This window comes from Sesamum indicum, unplaced genomic scaffold (assembly GCF_000512975.1).
Source record: "Sesamum indicum cultivar Zhongzhi No. 13 unplaced genomic scaffold, S_indicum_v1.0 scaffold00124, whole genome shotgun sequence".
In the NCBI taxonomy this organism is placed as follows: domain Eukaryota; kingdom Viridiplantae; phylum Streptophyta; class Magnoliopsida; order Lamiales; family Pedaliaceae; genus Sesamum; species Sesamum indicum.
The window spans coordinates 48,197-72,860 of NW_011628051.1; the positions used below are offsets into that span (position 1 = coordinate 48,197).

Here is a 24,664-nt window from a genome sequence, read left to right on the forward strand (position 1 = left end):
ATCCGGAGTCAAGCTAACTCAATTTGACTCACTGCACATCTTTAGCTAGCGAGGACAGTAAATTTCAAGATAAAATCCATCCCCTTTCAATATTATGACAACAACGTCTCATATACGCTCAGAGACCCGTTTAAGCCCTTAGAATATATGGCCACAGTAATTGAATGAAAGGGATAGGTTTGTCGTGTTAATCAGTGGCGTGAACTTGCATTCGAGTTATGAGTATAAATGCCTAGACTAGGATAATAATCAACAACAAATTCCATGTTCTAGACTAAGGTTAGGACAATCAGTGGCGTGAACTTGCACTCGAGTTATGAGTATAGATACCTAGTCCAGGATAAGAATCCACGCCTAACTCCTTGCCCTAGGCAAGGTCAAGAGATGGTTGATGGAAGAACTATACTCGTATATGAACTCGGAGCCTAAATATTCATACTACTATTCACCTAGTCTCTGGTATCATGAACTGTTGCTAGACGGCCACCCATGATAACGTGCTATTTCTGATTATCAATTAATTGAAAATAAATTAATTAATTATGTTGATCAAACACGCCCAAGTCGAGCTGAGGATGAACCTAAAAAGTCACATACTTGTTACTGGAACGTGATGGAATTAATTTAGAATTAATTCTGAAAGAAAGGGATTAAATTAATTTCTTGAATTCGCCCGTAGCCATGGCCAAGTCCATTCGAATTCTGCTTGTCATAGCAGCATGGTGTGACTATGAAATATGGCAGATGGACATGAAAACGGCTTTTCTCAATGGTTTCATTGAGGAAGAGATCTACATGGATCAGTTGGAGGGTTTCACTTCCGGTGGAGAAGAACAAAATGTCTATCGTCTCCGAAGATCCATTTATGGCCTCAAACAAGTTTTCCGAAGTTGGAACACACGTTTGGATGAAGTCATATAGGGTTGTGATTTCATCAAGGATGAATTTGATCCTTGTGTATACAAGAAGATCAAAGGGAGTGCGGTTGCGAACCTGTGCTTTATGTAGATGACATCTTGCTCATTGAGAATGATGAGATGTTGGGTGATACTAAAGCATGATTGTCCACACAATGTCCATGAAGGATATGGGTGGGGCCTCTTACATCCTTGGCATCAAAATCTATAGGGATAGATCTAGAAGGATATTAAGGTTGACCTAATCATCATATATTGAGAAAATCTTGAAGAGATTCAAGATTGAGATTCAAACGAGGATTCCTCCCATGAGGCATGGGATTAAGATGTCCAAGAAGCTGCCTCCCAAGATTGATGAGGAACTTAAATGGATATTGGACATCCCCTATACTTCAGCTGCATGAAGCATTCAGTATGTTGTCCAATGCACCAGGCCCGATGTACTATATGACAAAATATTATTAGGTCAACAAAATGAGTATTTGCTAATGTCATTTCATTTGTTGTGCTCATTACATTTATATGACAAAGTATAAAAATTCGTAAAGTTGAGATGTTAAGTTGACACAAAAAATATTTAGATGCCAAAGTACAAAAATCGATTATAGTTCAGATGACAAAATATAATTAACCCTATTTTAGATCGATTAAGATTTTCAGCAATCATTGTGGCCAAGAAAAAGGACAAATCAATAATTTCATATTACTAATAATAAAATAAAAAGCAAAAAAAAAAAAAATTACACAAATTAATCTTCTTCACCGATCAGTTGAAAAAATTAGGGTAAAATAAGAAAGGGGTCAAAACTCAAGAAAAGAAGGAGCCGAAAATGAGGACTACTCCTATACTATCGGAGCCGAAACTCGAGTCATACCGATCAAGCTTCCAAGGCTCTATATGACAATCCCCATGAGTCAGTTAAGTCTATTCGACGGTTAGCCAATTGACCCACTAAGATCGCATAGACGTCCCACATTTATTGCCGATGAAATACGGCACTTATCAAATGAATCCGACTCTTAATGCAAGTTTCCGTAGGACACTCGATGTCCATTCTCGAGGTCCTCAACTTGAAACATTTTAGGCCCAATCCTAGATAGTTGATTTCATGACCGCCATCAAATGCGCAGTCCAATTGTTGCACGGTTGTTAAAGTGGTTTGTAGGCTTTGTTATGATGTTTGAAAGAAATGCAAATAATTTATAACTATTTTTCAATCAAATTTTTTGTTGAGAAAATATTACATGTAGTGCACATGTGATATTTAAAAGTTGTGTGATGTGATATTTCACATATGCATATCATATGATGTTTTTCTTGCAGAAAAATAAAAAAAAAAAGTCGTATATGACAAAAATACAAATTTGCAAAGTTGAGATGGTAAGTTGTCACAAACAAAAGTTTTGACGGCAAAATGTAAAAATACTCATAATTCGGATGGCAAAATATAATTCACCCTTTAAAATATAAAAGATAGGGACTAATTTGAAGTTAAATCCAAAAATTGGGGACCAAAATGAATTTTACCCTAATTTGCTTAAATTATAATTATGTTACACTTATTATATATTAAAAAAACTGAAAGTAAAAAAAATAATGAATTCAAAGCTTTTCTCATATATTTAAGAGAAACAAAATGAAGTAACAACCAAAGAGGTAAAGTTCAACCAAATCACCACCAACGCCCCCCTATTCGTTCCCTCTTCCCTCCCTCCCTTCCTCCTCCCTTCCTCTCCCAAACTCTATTTCTATACCCACAAAATATCTTTTGCGTCAAGCAGTTGCAGAGGGTCGGAAGATTTCTCAGAAGATTTTTGTGATTAATTGAAGGAATAGAGACGGGAGTTTTTTTGTGAATGGCGAATTTGTATGTGCAAGCGACGCCGACGACGGATCTGAATAAGAACACGGAGTGGTTCACGTACCCCGCTGCGTGGACCACATACATCCTAATATTGTTCTTCTCGTGGCTGGTCGTACTCTCTGTGTTCGGATGCTCTGCTGGCATGGCTTGGACCGTTGTTCATCTTTCTCATTTTGTCGTACGTTTTTGTATTTTATGGTTTAATTTTTTTCACAGTTAATTTAATCTCTTTCTATTAATGCACATTTCCTAATTCCTTAAGACGTGTTCATGGGGCTGGAGGGAGATTCCGATGTTGTTCTGATTGGTTTGTTTTTTGTGGATTATGTGGAGATTGAGTTTTCATTTCAATGTTATTTTGAGATATGATCGGTTAGTTGATGATGCTTTTAGTGGTATTAACACGTTTTTCTCAAACACTTGGGCGTGCTAATTGTTAATGTATTGTCTGTTGAGGTTGAAGTTTGCGTTGGATGCTGATGCATGCTAGAATTTAATCATGTGTGAATTTTGGGATGTGGGTTAGGTAAATGATTGTTGAATATTCGTTATTTTCTGTATCTTATATGTCATTTAGTTCAATGTGGCTGCTAGGCAATTAGGCAGTCCTATTTGAACAAAATCTCCTACGTTGAGAAATATGTTAGCACTTCACTTTCTCCAACTGAGCCATCTAGTGATCCTTAACTTAGTGATGGAAAGTTAGCCCACTCGCCCATTAATTGATCCTAGTAGAAAACCATGTTTATAGAAGCTAATGGGGCGCAAAGGTGATTATAGAAGCTAATGGGGCACAAAGCGTGATTATAGAAGCTAATGGGGTGCAAAGCGTGATTATAGAAGCTAACGGGGCACAGCCATAGATTTTAAAAGTTGAGTTTGAGAGAATTGATTTTTCGGAGTTGTTATAGTCTGAAGTTAGAATAGCATTTTAACTAGGAATAATTAATAGAAGAGTGAGCCATGGAGTAAATCAGTGAATATTCAGCCTCCCAGCTAATTGTCACATAGTGCTACTTTTGGTCTTAGAAGCCAATTCCAAACTCATACTTGAGTTCCAACCCATTCCAGAATTCTTAGATATTTTCAGCATGATTATGCTTTTAAGTTGCATTACAAACAACCATATTGGTTAATCCATGAGGATTAAGCTTCTTGCATACTGCAACCTACTTAACTCCTTTCCCAATCTTAGCCTGCAACAATCGTCTTATCACATTTTCTGCCCGAAATAGTTTTGTCAGTTGGTGAAGAACCAAAGTTATCTTCCATCTTTCATAGTTAAACCTTTTCCACTTTGCAGGGTTTACAAAATGATGCTGTGAGAACTTGTTGCATGTTTTGTAAATTATGACTGATTTCTATCTGCACAAAATTTTGTTTTTCCTTCACGAGTCATAAATATGCAGTTATGTTTCACAAAACTAGTCTGGTAAAAGGATAATGACCTGAACAAAGATGACTAAGTGTTGATGACTGCGAATAAAACCTTTGCAAGTTTTATGTGTGTGAGGCTTTATGCTGTCAATGGTGTACATAACTATTTTATTCGGTTACAGCGTAAAGTCATAAACAGTGTTCATGTATTATCATGGGAACTTGCCTTTAGAACTTTTACTTTCAAATACAAAATGCTTTGTCAGTCTCAAGTCGTTTCCATGGTTCTTTTGTTATACAACTTGGTGACCTCCTGATTTTCTTACATATCAATTCTTTCATTGGGAGGAATTTCAATTGTGAAGTGCTTTGTGAGTCTTAATGCATTTTTAGAGTGCTTTTTTATTTTTTCCCTTCTCTTTTCTTTTCTATAACTGGGTGAACTGGTTATTTATGCTCAGGTGACATATCAATTCTTTCACTGGAAGAAGGGAACGCCATTTTCAGATGATCAGGGTGTTTACAATAGATTGACTTGGTGGGAGCAAATTGACAATGGCAAGCAGCTCACTCGCAATAGGAAGTTTTTGACTGTTGTACCAGTAGTGCTGTAAGTGTTCTGTTAATTGTTTAAACTGGAGTTTAGGTGCTCATTCGCCTTACATATTCATTTTATGAACTGTTGTGTCATAAACTACATATTGCTCTGGATTCATTTGTGCCTAATGCTTGTCAATTGGTTTGAGGCTGTGACTTGTTTTTAGTATTTCTTTTATTCTTAGGCATTGATCCTAAAAGTTAGATCGTCAATGTGTTTGGCTTCTTTTGGGGTGGGGGGGGGGGGTTGGGGTGGGGGATTATGGGATGGGGTATTATGCAGATTTTCTTTTGTGTATAACAGGAAAGGAAGGGGAAGAAGCAGGAAATTGGGAGGCTGAGGCACCCTCAGATGTTTGATCACAATGTTTATAGTGTTGAAATCTTGATAATTTGTTTACTTTCTCATCCTCACCCGTTTACTTTATTACTTCCATCAAACAAGATGCTCATTCATCCCATCTCTTCCTTAGGATAAGGCCTGAACTCTTTCTGCCTCCCCTCTCCACCTGTGATTTCAAATATAATATAGAAAATAATGTTTCTTAGAGTTAAGCATATAACATATTGTACATTTGGTATTGAGGTTCTATTAGCCTGAAAACAAATAGTTTTGAATCGATCGACAAAATTGTATTACTGCCCCAGGTCTTGCTTGCACTAGCTTCTATTGCCTTGTGATATGGTTAAGTTAGTGAACATTTGATATGCTTTTGCGTGATCCATCGCTCTTAGATCTGGTTGGCAACATCCTTATTAATAATTTATTTTGTAGTTGCTGCTAAATCAATTCTAAATTAACTGGAGCTATTCTTTAATATTCCTCACTTGAAGCTGAAGATATTTCGAGCTTTTTTGTGGTTGAATATAAACAGGCTAAGGAGGAGTTCTCAGTTTGGTTGATATAGAAGACCTTTATTAGGTTGTGTGGAATTTGTAATTTGGTTACTATTGAGTTAGCAGTTTCAATTTTAGGTTTAAATGATCTTTTTGCTAGTTATGTTACTCTAGTCTTATTTTGCCTGAAAATTGCCTTTTTAGTTACATGGTTGACAAAACTTGCATGAAATCATATGTTAATAAGTAGAGATCATGTTTGTATTTCCAGATTTCTTTTCTTATGTTACTTCCACTTCATGATTTATGGGTTGAGATATGGACTGCTGCATCTATAGCATTGCAAATTTTATAATTGGACTATGTCAACTGCTTTTGTTGCCATAGATGTAATAATGCTTCCCTGCATTGCTATGTGTTGCATAGACATGGCTGTTAGTTTGACGATCTGTAATTAAGTAGCAGGAAGTAAATACTTCAGATAATTTCTGTTGCTTGTACTATTTACATTGGAGTTCCATGAGATAATTTCGATAGACATTAGAGTGAAGGATATGCGAATCTATCCTTTTCCCACTCTTTATAAATGTATAGTGACTTATATATGCTCTCATTTTTTTCGTCATCTAACCTTTCAGGAAGTTTATGACGTTATTTCTTAACTATAATCAACATGCTTTCCCTGTTTTGGTAAATTCAACCACACTATCATTTTCCTTATTGGTACAATCTCTACATTTGGAATAAATCATAGCATTTCAATTTTGTTATTTTTGTGTTATGTTCAACCAGTTGTTGCTGCAATTGATAGGTCTACTAGTATGTTATTGTGGATTTCACAGATAGTCGATTGTGTTTATTTGTTCTTTATTTCTTACACTAGCATTGGAAAGTAATGTAAAGGTGTCAGTTCTAGTGTGTCTTCAAATTAGACTAGTTTAACATGACTGAATACTTATTAAGTACATTCGTCCCTTTTCTTTTTCTAATTTGAGACAGCAATGTAGCTTAGAGTATGGTGTCAGGAAGGTATGAACTTGAGTTTTTAAGCTCCATTTAATTCTATATAAAATAAAGTAAAATCATAGAGACCATCTACGCAATGTATGCACATACTTATACAACTTCTTTGAACTCCATTTTGACATAGATGATACTTTATTTTATTTTTATTAATTTAGATTAGTCATCTTTATGGAAAAGAATATTGTTTAGATAAGTTAGTTAATAACTTAATTTAGATTCATTTTTAATGTTTCATATATTTTGTCTTTTTTATACTTATTGATTCATTTGAGCTTAAGTTTTGAATGATTTATCACCTACTCGTTTTATATTGGGTTAATTACACTTAGACCCCCTCTAAAAATGTGAAATTATACTTTCCTCCAAAGAAGTTTTGGAATTACACTTACACGTCCTTTGAAAATTCTCTATTTCACCTGACCTCTTTCCGTCAGAGTTTGGATGAAAAATGTTGGTGTTAGCGAAAAACATTACATAAGTTTTTAATTTTGCTCCTTATTTACATTCCCATATAAATTTTTGAACTTATAAATGGATAATGTTATAAACCAGGGTTTCGTTTTATATGAATTATAAAGTAACGTAAATTCTGGGAAGAACCAAAGTTCAAGATTCGAACTGGTACGCTTTAGAATTTTTTCATTCATTCCCATCCAATCCAAAAATTCTTTTTGGGAGTTTGGTGGATTGATTTCTGGAATCATAAGATAAAAAAGATCTTATTTCGGAATTTTTTGAGAAATATTAGTACGAATTTGAGTATTTTGATTCCTATTGGGATCAATCGTGTGATCCAGGCCTCAATATCGACTTTTTGTCTAAGATCAAAATCAATAAATTTTCCAGTCAAAATATTTTCTATCGGCCTTTTTTTTTTCATATATAGAATATCGACCTTTCTTTGAAACGGAGATCTATAAAAAAAGCATTCCGTTTTATTTTCATAATGGATACTTATAAATACAATAAATTTTATTAATTTGAATTCATTTTCTTTTCCATTCAATAGAGTTCAAGATTACTTCAAGAATGGAATTAGTAACTTGATTTAATTCCCAATAAACAAGTTGCTATATATGTATTTTTGATTTAGTTATTTTACTTTATTCATTCAGTTGAATAATGGAAGTTATCAATCATTCATACTTATAGTTTAATTAAAACTGGTTTTTTATGTTTCATCACCAAAATATCAATTTTTTAAAATTACGATTATGCATGAATAAAATTTACAACTACCAAAAGAATTCAGAAAAATACATCTAGATATGCTACTAAAACAGCACTCTCATTATGAATAGCATACACCTTGTAGCTGTTTGCTGTACTTATTTGATAATTCTAAAAGTATAGAAAACGAATTTTTTGGTGCACTTTACCTTGCATGTTACATTTCAATATGAATTTGCTTTATTTATTTATTTATTAGTTTTTTTAGGACAATTCTTTCGTGCCTTGACACATGGTAATGACAGGAAAAAATGCATTTTCGATCTATAAGTTTGGGAGTTAACACTTTTGGTCCACTTTGATTCCAATTATGCAAGTGAGGATAATAATTTAAAAAGGGTAGTTCATTCGTTTCAATTTTTGCCAGACCAATTTGTCCTCAAAAAGGATGTTACCGGGTGCCAAGAATGTGCTCTTGTCGGGTGAAATTGGCATTTTTTGGCAGAAATTGGAACAAATGTGCTATCTTTTTAAAATTTTTTTTCTCAATTGCAAAATTAAAATTGGAGTGGACTAAAAGTGCCACTCCCACTATAGTTAAAGGACAAAAAAGCACTTTTCTTGGTAATAACTAGTACTGTAGTTATATTGCAAATGTGCTGCTTCTCCATAAAGCCATCTCTATATGCTTCCTCTTGTTGATATTCTTTTATGCTCGAGTACATGCCACTATGCTGGTTGAGTCACAAAGGAATGGCACTTCAGAAATGGAACATCATTCCCTTTTCAACTAATCAAAGATATGTAATTATTGTTTTTGTTTTCATTCGGTTGCTTAACCAATGAGATCAAAGAAATTTTCGGCAACAGAAATCATTTACCCTTTTTTCTTATCGCAGGTACTTGATAGCCTCACACACCACAAATTACCAACATCCTATGCTCTTCTTCAACACAATAGCAGTTTTTATTCTTGTGGTTGCCAAGTTCCCCAACATGCACAAAGTCCGTATATTCGGAATCAATGCCGACCAATGAGCTTAGATTCATTGATACATACCACCTGCAGGTTCACCTTTAGCGCTCCAATGTTTTTCTGTACAGCATCTCAGTATGTTGTGGTACCTACAGCTGTGGAACTGGAAAGAATATATAATACCATTTTGTCAAATATGGGTGCTGCTTACTCTCTGCACGAACTCTTTGTATAAGTTGATTTCTGAAATTCGCATAAGCTATAAGATTCCTTTTACCATTGCGGAAACTTGAGTTGCCTGTTTTCTTGTGGACTACTACTGCTAGTTGAACCCTGTTGAGTTGATTGATGTCCCCATTATGGTTTAGAGAATGTAAAGATGCGCTTACAAACAATTTTTCTTTGTCAATTTTTGGGGTCTAGACTTGGATTTCTTTCCATTAATAATTGCAAAGATGCTCCTAATCCTATCTAAAGGAAGATTTGTGTTGAGAAAGTGTTTATTGTGGGGGGTATGGTGTGTGCTTGTCCTAGATGAATCCTACCAACATGTGGACATTATTATTAATGACAAAACATTAATATTCTTCAAGAAATATTATGGCCATATAGGTACTAATCCGAATGAACTGTGGGCGTTAGATCGAATATTATGTTGTTGCCATGTTTGTACAAATCCACATGGATTGTGAATTGCTGGATCGAGATACGACAAGTGTAATCCAACCATTGATAATGCGGCAGCTCTGTGTGATCCAACTATTGATAGGGCTGTGTCGTTAGCCCTGAAATACGGAAAGTGCACCGGAAATAAGTGCAGCCCTCATACCATTATTGAACCAAAACTGTTGGTCTAACAAGCATGAAATGCGGAGGGTAGATGTGTCATCTTCTCAATAAGGAAAGGTTGTGTGCACATGATAAAGGCCAAAAACGAAGTGGGATTTCACTGTATGAGAGAGAAACCGAAACTGAAATGGAGTTGGGTTGGAAGAGAATGAGAAAGAAGAGGGATTTCACAAATCAGGTAAAATGGTCAGTAGTTAGAGAAAAGTAGCAGCACATGGTGTTCAGTTGCATCGTCGTGTAATGTTTATTGGCCGTTAAGTTGCAGAAACTCCTTGAAACGGACAAAGGAACGTGCACGCCGAATTCGGCTATACGATAAAATAGGGCACTGCCACAAGACAGATTCTCTCTCTCTCTCTCTGCACACCCGGTATGGTTGCATTTAAAGCTCATCTGTACTATCCACAAGTAATGCATTCACGTTCTTTTGTTGTTACATTTATTTTTAAAAGTAAATTACATTGATATTCTTTAAAATTATATTTAAACTAATATACAAACATCTATCTTTCAAAATCACATATACACCTCATTCGAGGGTGTTAGTGTAATGCACCTTAATTAAGGGGTGTTAGTATAGACTTTTGCCAATAAATAGAGAATATACTTGTAATTACAACTATAAATTTAAGGAGTGAAATTATAATTTTTCAAAATATATTGAGTTTTTGTATATTTTAACCTAACCTTAAGAAGTACAATGTAATTTACTTTCATTTCTCAAATAGAAAGCTATAACATTAATTAAGTGTTCACCAAAAAGCAATAAATTTTATTAAATGTACATGACGGGTATGGCTAAAAAACGATTGGCCTAAGAAGAAACACTAGGCGCAAGTCAGACCCACAACCCTAGGATTATAGCGTTTGGCCTATAAAGGAGCTTGCCTCCTCAAGATCAATCCAAGAGGAAGGCTAACTAGACTCAGCCCAAGAAGGAACCCCCCACCCTGAAACTTGTCCAAGAATAAGACTTATGAGCTTGGCCCAAGTGGAGGGCCTCGCTTGAAAGTTTGCTGCTCCTTTCTAAGTCCAGCCCGAGGGAGGAAGGTGTTCTCCAGAAGTTGGACTTCTCACCCAATGAGGATTCCTCACGAGGTAATAGTTCTCACAAAGCAGGAGTCCCCCCTCACCTAAAGACTTGCTGCTGAAGAAACGGATATAGAGGCAGCTTAATCCCGCCTTCCTCGCCAGATGCACCTCCTAGGACTCTTGCCATAGAGAGACTCCTCCTCTATAAATACGAGGGGCTCTTCTCAGCAGCCCCCCCTGCCACTCTCAAATAATTCTTCCACTACTACATTACTATTTTGATATTCATATTTTTGCTCACAAAATTTTCATTTCTTTCACGATTTCTCGTTATAATTTGTCTTTAAATTTATCTATTCTTAAATATGGGACTAACTTAAATATTGGAGTACTAACCTTTTGTTTTGCAAGTCCTCTTTCTCAAGAGCTTTCACTCAATTAACCCAGATCCAACCTCAAGAACTAGGAACTTCGAGCCCATGCTAAAATCACACGCATCAATTGATGCTGTCTGTGGAAAGTTGAGTTAAAGGCGTGAGATACTATAGAGACCCCCAACAATCTTTCTAACAAGTAAAAAACAGTTGAGGCACCTAACAACAATCAGTCTTTGCGGTTGTAGCAGTAGCCTCCCTAACACCGGTAGGAGGGTCCACCCCATCCTTTTTAGCTCCAATGCTGCCCCAAAGTGACGGAACCGTTGGTCGACCCTCCAAGGCGAAGAACCTCCTCGGATACCACATCCAACAAGTAGTTGTAGTGGTCGTTTGGGAGTAGATGGCGATACTAGTCCCTGCTCGCTCAGCCCCTGTGCTGGAAGCAATCTCCCTTTAAGGAGGAATGGAAGGAAGCCCCCCTTGAAGAAGGCGTCGCTGCTACGGGGGCCCTGCCTAATGTGGTACAATGGTCCCCTCCAACCACTCCATAGGAAGTTTCTCAACAGTGGTTGACTCGATTAGAGTGCCTTCAAAAGGGCCTCCAGGATGTGCAACACCAGATAGTAGGAGTCCCAAGAGAAGAGCAGCAAGGCGTCCCCTTAACCGACGCTGCGATGGTGAACAAGCTCCCTTCAAATTGCCGCCTTGCTATTGCTGAATATGATGGGTCGACAGACCCCCAAGAACACCTTTCGCGTTTCGAGAATGCAGCCTTGTTGCACAGGTATACAAACGGCATCAAATGTTGAGTTTTTGTCACTACCTTCGCTAGGTTCGGGCAACAATGGTTTAACCAGTTGCCCCCTGGGGTAATAGAAAGCTTCCAAGAGTTCAAATCCATTTTCCCGCACCAGTTCACTAGCAGCCAGAAGCTCCGGAAGACGGAGGTCAGTCTCTTCATTGTACACTAGAAGGACAATGACCGCTAAGAGAGTACATGTAAAGGTTCAACACCGCGGCCTTGGAAGTACTCTCTGCCACACAAGAAGTGAAGACCAGTGCCTTCTCACGAGGCCTCTTGTACGGGGACTTCTTCAAGTCCCTGGCCAAGAACCCCGTTTTGAAATTTGATGCCCTCTTGGCTCGAGCAGCCAAGTACATTAACTTGGAAGACGCCCAGGCTGTCAAGAAGGAAATTCGGGGAGAAAAAAGGAAGGAGGCTAGGGAGGAAACCCCTTTCAAGAAATAGCGCATGAAATTTAGGGATAAGAAGGCACCCTTCGACAAGATCCACTGTTTACAATCCTCTCACAGTGTCTATTACTCAGGCCCTCATAGCGGTTGAAGGAAAATGCTTGCTCACCCGCCCCAGATCGTACAGAGAGCAATCTCGACGTCCTAAGTCCGATAAGTTTTGCTGATTCCACAATGATTACGGGTCATACTACTAAAGAATGCTAACACTTAAAAAATGAGTTAGAAAGGCTTATCTAAAATAGATACCTCCTGTAATACGTCTGCTGGAAAATGCCCGAGGAACGGGACATTACGTCAAGGAAGAAACAAACAAAGGGAAAGAAGTGTAGATCTCTCCTTCGGAATCTTCACTTGACGAGGAGTGAAGAAGTATCTTTGAAGGAAAACCTGAAGCCAATGACCCTCCTAAGAAAGGGGTCATATAAATGATTATAGGAGGACCACATGGAGGTGACTCCCACCACGCTAGAAAAGCACAAACTAGAGAGGCACACAGTATGACCATAAAGGATGTTTGGGATGTTGGTACCATGGAGGATTCCCCCATCATCCAGTTCGGGAGAGCAGCACGCTCGAGTCCCAAAAGCCCCCAGAATGATGCTCTAGTCAACACTGCATTATTGGCCAATTACGAAGTGGGACGCATGTTCATAGATTCGGGAAGTTCCGCTGACATACTGTTTGGAGAAGCATATGACCAAATGCAACAAGGAGACACTCCCATGGAAGCAGTGAAGACCTTCCTCTACGGATTCGCAGGGGAGGTAGTCCACCTTAGGGGCATGGTCTCACTTCCCTTGACTTTAGGCACCGGAGTCACTCGAAGGACGTGTTTGTTAAAATTCCTAGTGGTGGACACCCCTTCATCCTATAATGTCATTCTATGAAGGCTCACTCTTAATGCGTTCCAAGCCGTAATATCCACGTACCACATGAAGATCAAATTCCCAACTCCCGGAGGTGCAGGGGAAGTACAATGGGACCCCCTACATGTTAGAAATGATAACCAGAAAGCCAATTGGATTGGCGATTCTGGAAACCATTAAGAAATCTTTATAAATGTGATATTATCTTGATGAATGTAGTAAGCATTCATCTGTGGCACCATGTGTTTGTTCTGCTTAATCTATACGATCTTAGTAGGTCGATTTGCTAGGTGGCGAATCAACTAAACTGACTCGCGGGGATCATTATATGGAAGCTTTGGAGGTTTGGTCGGTATGACTCAAATCCCCTGCTTCGATAGTACGAGAGTTGCCCTAAAACTTCAGGAATTATGGCAGTCACGTGCGTGCGATGACTGTATCTTGGATTTGTGCGAGAAGTGATTGTGTCTCAAACATGATCATCATAAGCCATGTCCAGTACAGTCAAAGCATGCAACAAGGACAGTGAGTTCCGAGAAGAGGATCCGTCTCCTGTCAATACGTGACAGAGGTATCTCCAATGCACTTGGAGATGCATTCATGCTCTATAAACCTGTGGCCACAGTCATTGGTCGAATAGGAAAAGGAGGTTTCTACTTCAAGCAATTTGGCATAACACAATCTCAACTATTAAGCATAGACGCCTAGTCTAGGATGGGAGCCGACACCCAATTTCATGCCCTAAAACTAAGGCCGGGAACCGATAAATAGAAGGACTATACCAGTATGGACTCGAGAGCCTAAAAGTTCACATGAATGAAGCTCTCTAGTGCCATGGATCATTGCTAGATGGCCACCCATAGTAATGGATTTTCTTGATCAAGGGTTGATTGACAATTATTAATTAAACTAGATTTAATTAATAATAGTATTTAATACTAGCCCAAGTCTTACCGAAAGGTGAACCTTAAGAGTCACACACAAATCATCAAGAAGGGACGAGGAATTAATTGAAAATTAATTCCATAAGTAATTGGATTTACTTACAAATGAGAGAGATCCATTGGATGGAAGAGCCTAAGGATAAATCAATAGGATTAATTTATATTGAGTATGTCCTTATTATTTAATAAGTTGGACTTATTAATTAATAAAGGCTTATTGGGCTCATGTATTTAATTGGATTAAATACATGATGGGCTTAATTATATGGATTTTAATTAAAATTATTCGATCCTTGTATTTTATCTCAATAAAATCGCCAAGCACCTTAAATAAAACTCATTGGATAATTTTAGGAAAGGAAATAATGACTAGTAATTCTCACTTTTGGAAACTGCTATGTTAATCATTTTTTATTTGAAATAAAAAATATATTACCTTATGGATTGTGGAATGAACCTAGATACATTCTAGTTCATCCATACAAGGTATATATGTTAGTTATTTGGAATAACTAATAAGATTAGACAACATAAAAAAATTATCCTATCCAAGAACACTCCAAATCGGCCGCCCCCTCTCCAACACATTTGGTGTGTTTTTTTCTCCCTTGTTCTCTTCTATCAAAGGGAAATAAGGGATCTCATATTTCAGTATAGTGTGGACGTGTCTTTAGAGGACTTCTACGTTGAAGTCTAGCGTGAACGAATCAACAAAAGAAGTTTGAGGTAAATCAAACAAAAAGATAATCCTTGATTTATGTTTCTTGCATTTCTCGTTTTAATTTCACCAAAAGCCCTATTTTAGTTTTATCGTTTATTTCATTAACTACATCGAACGCCTGGGAACTCCAAGGGTACACCCATTGGAATCATGGTTTTATTCTATTTGATTATAAATTTATGAATTTTTATTTACAACATTTGCTTGCACTTTCCCCGGCCGATCCACTCGCATGTTTTCTTGCTTTCAAGTGCTATTAGAGTTCGGTTTGATGTGGGGCTATGATTTTATGTGAATAAGCATGATAGCGTGATTTTTATTGCTTTCGAAGCATATTATTTGATTTGCTTATTCTTGAATAATTTTATGAAAAAATTAACTTGTTTATTTTTTGAAAATTTTGGATGATTTAGTATTTCAAGAAAATTAGATTTTATGGTAAAATACTTGGTTTTACTTTCAGTTTATTGTGTAGAAATAAAAATTAATTGGTACTTTAGTAGTGCATTGCTGACTGGCAGTGCACAGCGTGCGCGGGCGAGAGCCTGCACGCAGCCTGGCTAACGCACACAGGCAGTGGATGTAGGCAATGCAAAGCAGTGCGCGGGCAAGGCCATGCGCGCCGGTTGGGCCGTTTTTCATCGTTTCTTCCAAAAAATTGAATTTTTTAATTTTTGCACATTTTTTGAAAGATATTAATTTTTGCAGATTTAGTTTTGGATAAAATTCAATTTTTTCCTAGAATTAAATTGCTTTAATTAATTTGGTTTGTTTTGCTTGCATTGGATGCACCGAACTTTGTCATCCTTTCTGCATATAATTGTATGTCGTGATATTGGATATCACATTATTTTTCTTGGAATTTTCATTTTCTTATCTAGCATGATTAATTGATATTATGTGCTAGTTGAATGTGGATGGATGATCACGGAGCCCTAGACTGCATGTATGACTTTTAATTTTGTTGGGTGTGCCCGTGTGCCCTTGTGATTTATTTTTCTCCTCTCTCTCTCTCGTTTTATGCCTTGGAATAATAAGGCTTGCTCTTCACCCAACTATGACTCCCCCAGACTTTTGATTGGGGTTTCTTATTTCAATTGTAATGAGTGTAACACAGGTTTTTCGGTGAGGTTTTACAATTTCTAAGTAAAAGCAAGCCCATGGAGATGAAGGCTCGCTAAGAAGGAAGGAGTCTGAAGGCCCATTTATATGTTGATAGGTAAATCACTATTGTAATAGCAGAGGGATACCTTAGACAGTCTTTAGACTCACTGCGCGCTCAGTGGGTCGCATAGGCTGGGTTAGTGATCATCCAACAACGGTATGCTAGGTTTCATTATATGCGATGCGTTTACTTAATACTTTTTAAATATTTGATATTTATTCATGCAATGTTATTTTGTGATGAAGTCTTGATCTAACACTTAGTATTAACTCTCACTTGGTTGGACCAAGTTAAGTATTAGGTCCATAATGGACTTGGATCAAAATGGTTTTGATCCATCCAAGTCTTCCATCCACAGCAATGTGGTGAGGAAGCTACTGATACCTAAGTGTGGTCTCACGAGTTGTGGTACATTTGGGATAGAGAAAGTTGCACCATTGTTGTGAACAAAGAAACATATTCATCGTTTCCTTGTCTCACGAAACTGGGGGGGGGGGGCGATGAATGAAATGTAATTTGGTTGATGGGTCGAGCCTAACACCGAGTAATATGATTCGCTTGGAGTCCTCGCAATCATATGAAGAGGTGAGGTAAAAGATTTTGGGAATCTCATAGAATGAGAATGGTATTAGATACCTTTCATGAGGCTTTTGCTATTTGAATCATAAAAGCAGGGCATGGTAAATTCACTTGTGGATTCCAAGCCACTAGGAAACATTATTCCCAAAACTCCACTTGAGAATGGTGGGCTTTCATATAAATAGTGGGAGAGTTAAAGACTAAAGACCAAGTCTTTAAGCTTAATTCATAATATTACAATCATTCTTTGATTTATGTTAATTTTCTATTTTCTAGAAAATGTCTAAGAACCCTTCAACCATGACTATGGAGACTAACAAACTTAATGGCATGAACTATAATAATTGGTTGCTAAATCTGAGGATTGTCCTAGATTTCAAAAAATAGGGCTATGTCTTGCACAAACTGCTCCCAATGCCTTTGCCAAAAGGGTCCTCGCTCGGAAAGTGTGTTATGTTCAAGAGGTGGCTTGAGGACAACTGCAAGGTCCGTAGTATCATATTGGCTTTGATGTCCAATATGATAGGCTGGATGATGTTCCCTCGATAATGCTCCGCATGAAGGAAGTTTATGCAGTTCCTGATAAGCATATTAGACATGCCGTCACAAAAGCATTTTTCAGGACCAAGTGTTAGAAATGGTGACCAAAAAACCAATTGGATTGGCAGTTTTGGGAACCATTTAGCATCTTTATGAAGGCAATATTATGTTGGTGAAGGTAGTAAGCACTCATCTGTGGCACCATGTGTTTGTTGTACTTACTATTTATGTTGAACGGTGTTTTAACGTCACAACAAATGCCCACAGACCAATTGAATAACCCATGTAGTTAGGTTGCGAATTAAATGGCAGCTATGAAATCAACTTTTGAGAGTTGGTTTGAAACGTTCCAAGTTGAGGATCTCGACACTGGGCATCGAGAGTCCTATAGATACTTACATTATTGCATTCATTGGATGAGTGTCGTGTTTCATCCGCTACAGACATGTGATGTGTATGCAATTTTAGTGAATTAGTTGACAAAGTTATTTAACTAATTGAACTGACTCGCAGGAATTTTCATATGGAAGCCTATGAGGTTTGGTCACTATGACTTGAATTCCCAGCTTTGATAGTATAGGATTAGTCCTTGGACTTGAGGAATCATGGCAGTCGCATGCATATGATGGCTATATCTTGGATACGGAAAGAGATGACTGTGTCTTCAATGTAGTCATTATAAGCCTTGTTTAGTGTAGACGGATTATGTATTGAGGACGATTCATTTGAAGATAGAATCTGTCCCCTATCAGTATATGATGGATATATCTCCTATGCGCTCCAAGATGGTTTAGACTTTCTAAATCTATGGTCATAGTGATTGGTCGAACAGAAAATGATTTCCTTTGTCGATCAATAGAGTAAACACATCTCAAGTACTCAACATAGTTGCCTCGTCCAAGATGGGAACCGACGCCCAATTTCATGCCCTAGACTAAGGGTAGGAGATGATCGACGGAAGGACCGTACCTGTATGAAACTCGAGAGCCTACGCCGATATTCACCTAGTCTCTAATGCAATGGATCGTTGCTAGACGGCCACCCATGGTGACGGGTGTTTCCAATTAATAGTTAATTGAAAATGATTAATCAAATTAGATTTAATTAATTATTTGTATTGGACACAATGCCCAAGTCTAGCTGAGGGTGAACCTAAAGAGTCACACACAAATCACAATAGAATCGTGGATTAATTTGAAATTAATTCGAGAAGAAACAAATTAATTTAATTGGATTAATTAATTCAAGGAGAACATATAAATGATTGGATCATTTATTTAATAATTCATTTGATGGATAGCTCAAGAATTAATTAATTTTGTGCTTAACACCTTTAAATTAATTGGTTTGTCTTATTTAATTCATTGGATCAATTAATTGACTTTGGGCTTAGATTTATTAATTGGATTAAATTAATTCAAGGAGAATATATAATTGATTGGATCATTTATTTAATAATCCATTTGAGATGGCTCAAGAATTAATTAATTAGATTAATTAATTTTTAGCTTAACACCTTCAAATTAATTGGATGGATTTATTAGGTCTGGCTTAATTAATTGATTGGATCAATTAATTAGTGTTTGGTCTTAGATATATTTAATTGGATTAAATGAATCTTTGGAATTAGATGGGCTACAATTAATTTAATTAATTATTGTCCAATAGACTTTGGTAGGACTTAATTTAATTTGATTAAATCAAGCCCGCTGCATACTTGAAGTCTAAGTCCATTTGAAGGAGGTTGGAGCAAGTTAAGAAGAGTTGAAACTCCTCACCATGATTAACATAATAGAGTGGTTATTTCATCATGGTTGGAGGTTTTATGCATGTGTGTGCATAGGTTGCCTTGGAGACAAGCTTGGTAGTTATTGAATTTTGAATTTAATTATATGTAATATACAAAACTACACATATATCATGTATAACCAGCACCTAAGCCACGAAATTTGCTCTTTTTTCTCTCCAAAAATATTCTCCTTTTTTTTCTCTATATTGAATTGGATTCAATTTAGAACATAAAATATTCCAAAAGCACTAATCAATAGTGTTAGTGGAGTTATTTTTTCTTTTTGTTCTTTATTCTATCTAGCAATAGAAAAAAAAATTTATATATATTCACTAGTGTGGTGTGGAAAAATTAGAGGGTTTCTAATTTGGATCCTAAAGTGAAGGGGAGAACGTAAAGGGAACAACGCACGTTGCTACTCAACTATTGAAACAAAAGGTAAAGTTTCATGTTTTGTTTCTATGCATTTTGTTTCATCCTTCAGCCACTTGTCGAGCATGTTAATTTATTTATTATTATGTTTTTGAGAAACATCGAACGCCATGGAATTTCAAAGCGAACACCCCTTTGAACCATTTTAACAATTTCTTTATTTCACGCTTCCACCGCGCTCCCGGTCATACTGATTCTTTCAGTCGTATTAGAGCCCGATTCGGTGTTGTGGCTTTAGGATTAACAACATTAAAATGTGTTGATCATGAACAACGTGTTTAATATGCTATTGGATAACATGTTTTATGACTTTGTTGTATGATTATATATTCAGAAAATGTGTATTAATTTTGCTTTTAAAGGCAAAATATCTCTTTTGGTCCCACTAGATAGCGCCCTTCTCACTTGCAGTCCCACGCTTTACGCGTTCAACACCTTTAGTCCCAAGACCCTATTTTCTTAACAAAAATGGTCCTATTCCGTTAACAACTAACGGAAACGGCATGTGACTTGTCACGTGCTGTTAGTCAACTGGGGAAAAATTTCACTGTTGGTCCCAGTAGATAGGGCCCTTCTCACTTGCAGTCCCACAATGTTCAACATCTTAAGTCCCAAAATCCTATTTTTTTAACAGAAATAGTCCTGTTCCATTAACAACTAACGGAAACGGCATGTGAGTTGTCACGAGCCGTTAGTCAACTGGTAGTTGGCGAGAAAAACAAAAACTAGGCTTTTGTTCAGTTTTTGGAGGGAAAAAAAGGCGCCAAAAAATATTTTTTTGCTATTTATATATGTGTAAAAGGACTAATGGATATGCCTTTTTTGCAAGTAATTATAGTTTATGTTGTGTTTAAATGTGTAAGCATAAATCCTAAAAGCAATAAAAATGGAAACTAAAATTGCACAAAAGCCCTAAATTGCAAAAAACCAGAAAATATACTGAAATTCACTGATTTTGATCATTAATACTACCACTTTACAAACCCAAAATGTGCCAAAACATCCCCCAAAAGTCTTACAGTACCTTGCAACATTTTGTTCCTTAAAACATAACACAATATTTGAAGAACTTTGAGATATTTGTGACATCTTTTAGCCTATTGTTCTCAAGATTAAGTGATAAAAAAAAGATAAAAATGTTATGTGGTGTTTGTGGGTTATTTACATATATAAATAGCAAAAAAAAATTTTTGGCGCCTTGTTTTCCCTCCAAAAACTATATACAAGCATGATCTTATGTTTTTTTCGCTAGCTGCCAGTTGACTGAAGTCACGTGCCGTTTCTATTAGTTGTTAACGGGATAGGACCATTTTTGTTAAAAAAAATAGAATTTTGGGACTAAAGGTGTTGAACACTTAAAGCGTGGGACTGCAAGTGAGAAGGGCCCTATCTATTGCGACCAAAAGTGATATTTTGCCACTTTTAAATTATGGATAACTATGCATTTTTTAAAATGATTTTCTGTAAATGTATGACTTTATTTCAGTTTTTAATTGTAGAAATTCAAAAAAAAAGTTTTGAAAAATGGAGAACTATAGCTGTAGCTGCCCTGTCGGCCGGTACTGGCCAGCAGCGCGCCCGCTTGCGTGCGTACCGGCAGTGCGACAGCGCGCACTAGACGTGCGGCAGGGGCGTGCAAGTAGGGGCACCTGCACGCCGGCATGCGCGGCCAGTAACAACCAGTCGTCTGTTGTTCCGAACGGTTGGGCTGTTTTGTGCTACTTTTATTAAAAAAATTGGATTTTCCTGATATTTGCAATTTTTCTTAAGTTATTAATTTTGGATAATTTTAGTTTTAGTTAAATTGGATTTTTTAAAATTAAATTATGCCATAATTAATTTAGAAATGATTTCCAATAAAACAAAAAAAATTGTACATTGGATGTATGGTTGATATCCATTTCTTAATTGCATTATTAGTATGTTATTTTCTACATTTAATTATGTTTTTTGTATTAGATATCCGATATCTATTGTAAAATACATGTATTGTATTTATTTGTATAACATATTTATATTTCATATAAATGTGTTAATTATTGTTTATTGGATAAGCAATAGGGATGATCACAAAGCCCATTAGCCGAATGTATGATTTAATATTATGTTGGGTGAGGTTTGCATGCCTCTTTGTTTTAATTCCTTCTTTTGTTTTTAGCCTTGAAATAATAAAGCTTGTTTTCTCCCTCCTTTTATACTCCCCCCAATTTTTGATTCGGGTTTCCAATTTTAGTTGTAATGAGTGTAGTTAAGAAAGTGAGGTTTTATTTATTTTGAATAAATATAAGCTTCCAAGGAGATGAAGGCCTAGGCCCATTGGACGGTGCTCGGCGGAACTCACGACGAAAGAAGAACAAAGAGGAAGACCCATTAGAATGATACTTAGTTACTACTTTGTAATAGTTAGAGCCACACCCTAAATTGGCGATAGACTCACTGCGGGCTCAGTGGGTCACTTAGGATTGGGCTTGTAATCATCCAACAGGGGCGTGCTAAGCTTGTTTTTGCATGTGGTGTATGTTTTAATATTTAGAGTATGATGTGTTTAGAATGCATCTGTTTATACTCAATTATTAAAACTGATGCATGCAAAATCTTATAATGATGAGGTCTCGGTTACAACAAACTTAACTCTCACTTGGATAGTCCAAGTTAAATATTAGGCCCATAATGGATTGAAATTCAAATGGTTTGATTAAATCCAAGCCTTACATCCACAACAATGTGGTGTGGATGCTACTTTCACCCATTCATGGTCTCATGAGTCATGGCACATTTGGAATGAAAGAAAGCTACCATATTGTTGTGAACGAATGGAATATACCCTTGTTTTCCTGTCCATGAGTCATGGGGGATGACAGTTAAGATATTCGTTTGGTTGAAGGGACGAGCCTAATGTTGAGTAGCTTGATTCACTTGGAGTCCTCGGGATCACGTGAAGAGGCGAGATAAAATAACTTGGGGTATCTCATTGGATGAGAATGGTTGGCTACCCCCATAAAGCCTTTTATGTGTGAATCATAAAAACGGGGCATGGAGAATTGCGTTTGTGGACTCCAAGCCCACTAGAAAATGATTTCCTGGAAACCCCACTTGAGAGTGGTGGACTTTTTGAAGAAATAGTGGGACGGGTTAATGACTGAAGACCAAGTCTTAAACTTGATATATAATATTACAATAATCTATTAAATTTCTGTTTTACATTTGATATAGATGTCTAAATCCACTCACTGCAATTCTTGAGACCAATAAATTTAACGGAACAAACTACAATGATTCACTACGAAATATTAGGATTGTCCTTGATTTTGAGAACCAGACCTAAGTTCCAGATAGGTCTCTTCTTCAGGCCTGGCATGGAGGGTCCACATGCGAAGAACGTTTGACGTTCCAGAAGTGGCATGAGGACAACCAAAAGGTTCGAAATATCATACTGACGTCAATGACCAATGACATCCAGAAATAGTACGATAGGCATGATGATGTCAAATCGATAATGCTCCGCATAAGTCAGGTTTATGCGGTTCTAGACCAGCATATTAGATATGCTGTCATAAAAGCATTTTACAGTGCCAAAATGATTGAAGGGTCTTCTTTACAGGAGCATGGGGTTAAGATGCTATCCCTTGTGGAGAAGCTCAAGGACCTTAAGGTTGGTCTTGAAATAGAGACGTACATTGATGTGATCCTTCAGTCTCTTCCTCCCTCCTTTAACCCGTTTATCATGAACTATAAGATGAATGAGCTTCACAAAGACCTTCATGAGTTGATAAAAATATTGGTCCAGTACGAGACAATAATTGAAAAGTCTACACCGTCGGTATTGGTAGGGGAGGTTTCAACCTCAGAAGAGAAAGGCAAAGTGGCGGACCGTTGGAAGAGGAAGAAAGGTAAGACAGGATGAACTACTGCAAGTGCTCAAAGCGCTCCTGTCCCAGCTGGGCATGGGCAAAGGGAAGAGGAAGGCGGTTCGGCAGTCATGGATTCTAAAAGATGTTTGCATTAATTGCCGTGAAAAAGGGCCAGATGCTGGGAAAGAGAGAAGGGAAAGGGAAAAGCCATCACAACCATTCCTAGCACTCCATGCGCCCCTACTACCCCAGTGGGAATAGGAAGGGAAATGGAAGCTTGGTGGTTAACAGCAGTCGAAGGCAAATAATGTTTGCATGCATTGCCAAGGAAAAGAACATTAGAAGAGGAAGTGCCTACAACTCCTCTCTAATCAAGGTATGTTTGTGTTTAAGTGAATATGATAACTAATTATGTTTCTTGGCTATCGATACCTGTTGTGGAGCTCACATCTGCAATAACTTGCAGGTGTTGGAAAGGAACAAAAAACTAGGGAATTACGAGATGATACTGAGACTAGTTGATGGCAAGGCCATTGCTGCGGAAGCTATGGGATCTATCAACTTAATTATTAGTAATCACGTTCGGATTGAATTAAAAAGTTGTTGTTATGTATCGACGATGATCAATAATATTATTTTCACTCCAGGTTTAGACAATAATGGTTATGCATTCACGAGCAATAAAGGCAATTTTTATTTGATGTAAGATAATGTCTCTCATCTGCTTGGTACATTAACAAATCGTCTTTACATTCTCCAATAATCTAATTGGATTATGACTGTCCAACACAAAGAAAAATTGGATAATCATGATAACACACAGATTTGGCATGCGAGGCTAGGCCATATCTCTCAAGATAGGATGAGAAAGTTGGTAGACACAAAAAGTTTGACTTCTATTATTGGAAGGAGGGTTGACTAATTGCACTTTTGGAAACTGCAAACTTGGCTATATTTGGATTCTCTATATGGCATGATTTGACCATATAGGAAGGGGGTTGCCTTGTAGATAAGTGGAATTTATCTAGACACATTTTTACTTATATACACAAGACTGTATATATATATATTTGTGTATAATCATAATGAGATACAACACATAACACAATAATCTTCCTTCCCTCTCTAGCAAATTCGGTTGCCCCCTCTCTTCTCCATAGAGTTCAACTTGAATTTCTTCTCACAAAAGATCAAAGTCTCTTCCTTGCGGTATGGAGTGGATTATCTCTAGAGCATTCATTCGTTGGAATCTAGGGTGAACAAATCAACATGACTTGCAAGTTGAATTACGCATCCTTTTCGTTTAAACCATAGCCTTGTATAATTGCTCTCTATCTTTATTTTTCATACTAAATTGAATGCTCGGGAACACTAAGGGCACACCCCTTGGTTGGACAATTAATTTCTTTTATGCATGAATTTTATGCTCTAACTCTCTTGCTCGCTTCCGCTAGAGCGTTCTCGGGCCGATCCACTCTCCCTTTCACACACTGCATA

General features: G+C 37.1%; 2 protein-coding genes across 2 annotated transcripts; both read left to right on the forward strand.

Annotated features, from left to right (window-relative positions):
- The first annotated feature begins 2,561 nt into the window (after positions 1-2,561).
- On the forward strand, positions 2,562-9,169 carry LOC105179110 (ORM1-like protein 3). The gene is made up of 3 exons (XM_011102706.2): positions 2,562-2,960; positions 4,621-4,769; positions 8,689-9,169. Exons 1-3 carry the CDS (start codon positions 2,775-2,777, stop codon positions 8,825-8,827), a joined length of 474 nt encoding a protein of 157 aa, XP_011101008.1. The 5' UTR covers positions 2,562-2,774; the 3' UTR covers positions 8,828-9,169.
- Positions 9,170-22,812: 13,643 nt separating this feature from the next.
- On the forward strand, positions 22,813-23,689 carry LOC105179154. The gene is made up of 2 exons (XM_011102755.1): positions 22,813-23,206; positions 23,634-23,689. Exons 1-2 carry the CDS (start codon positions 22,813-22,815, stop codon positions 23,687-23,689), a joined length of 450 nt encoding a protein of 149 aa, XP_011101057.1.
- Positions 23,690-24,664: the final 975 nt, after the last annotated feature.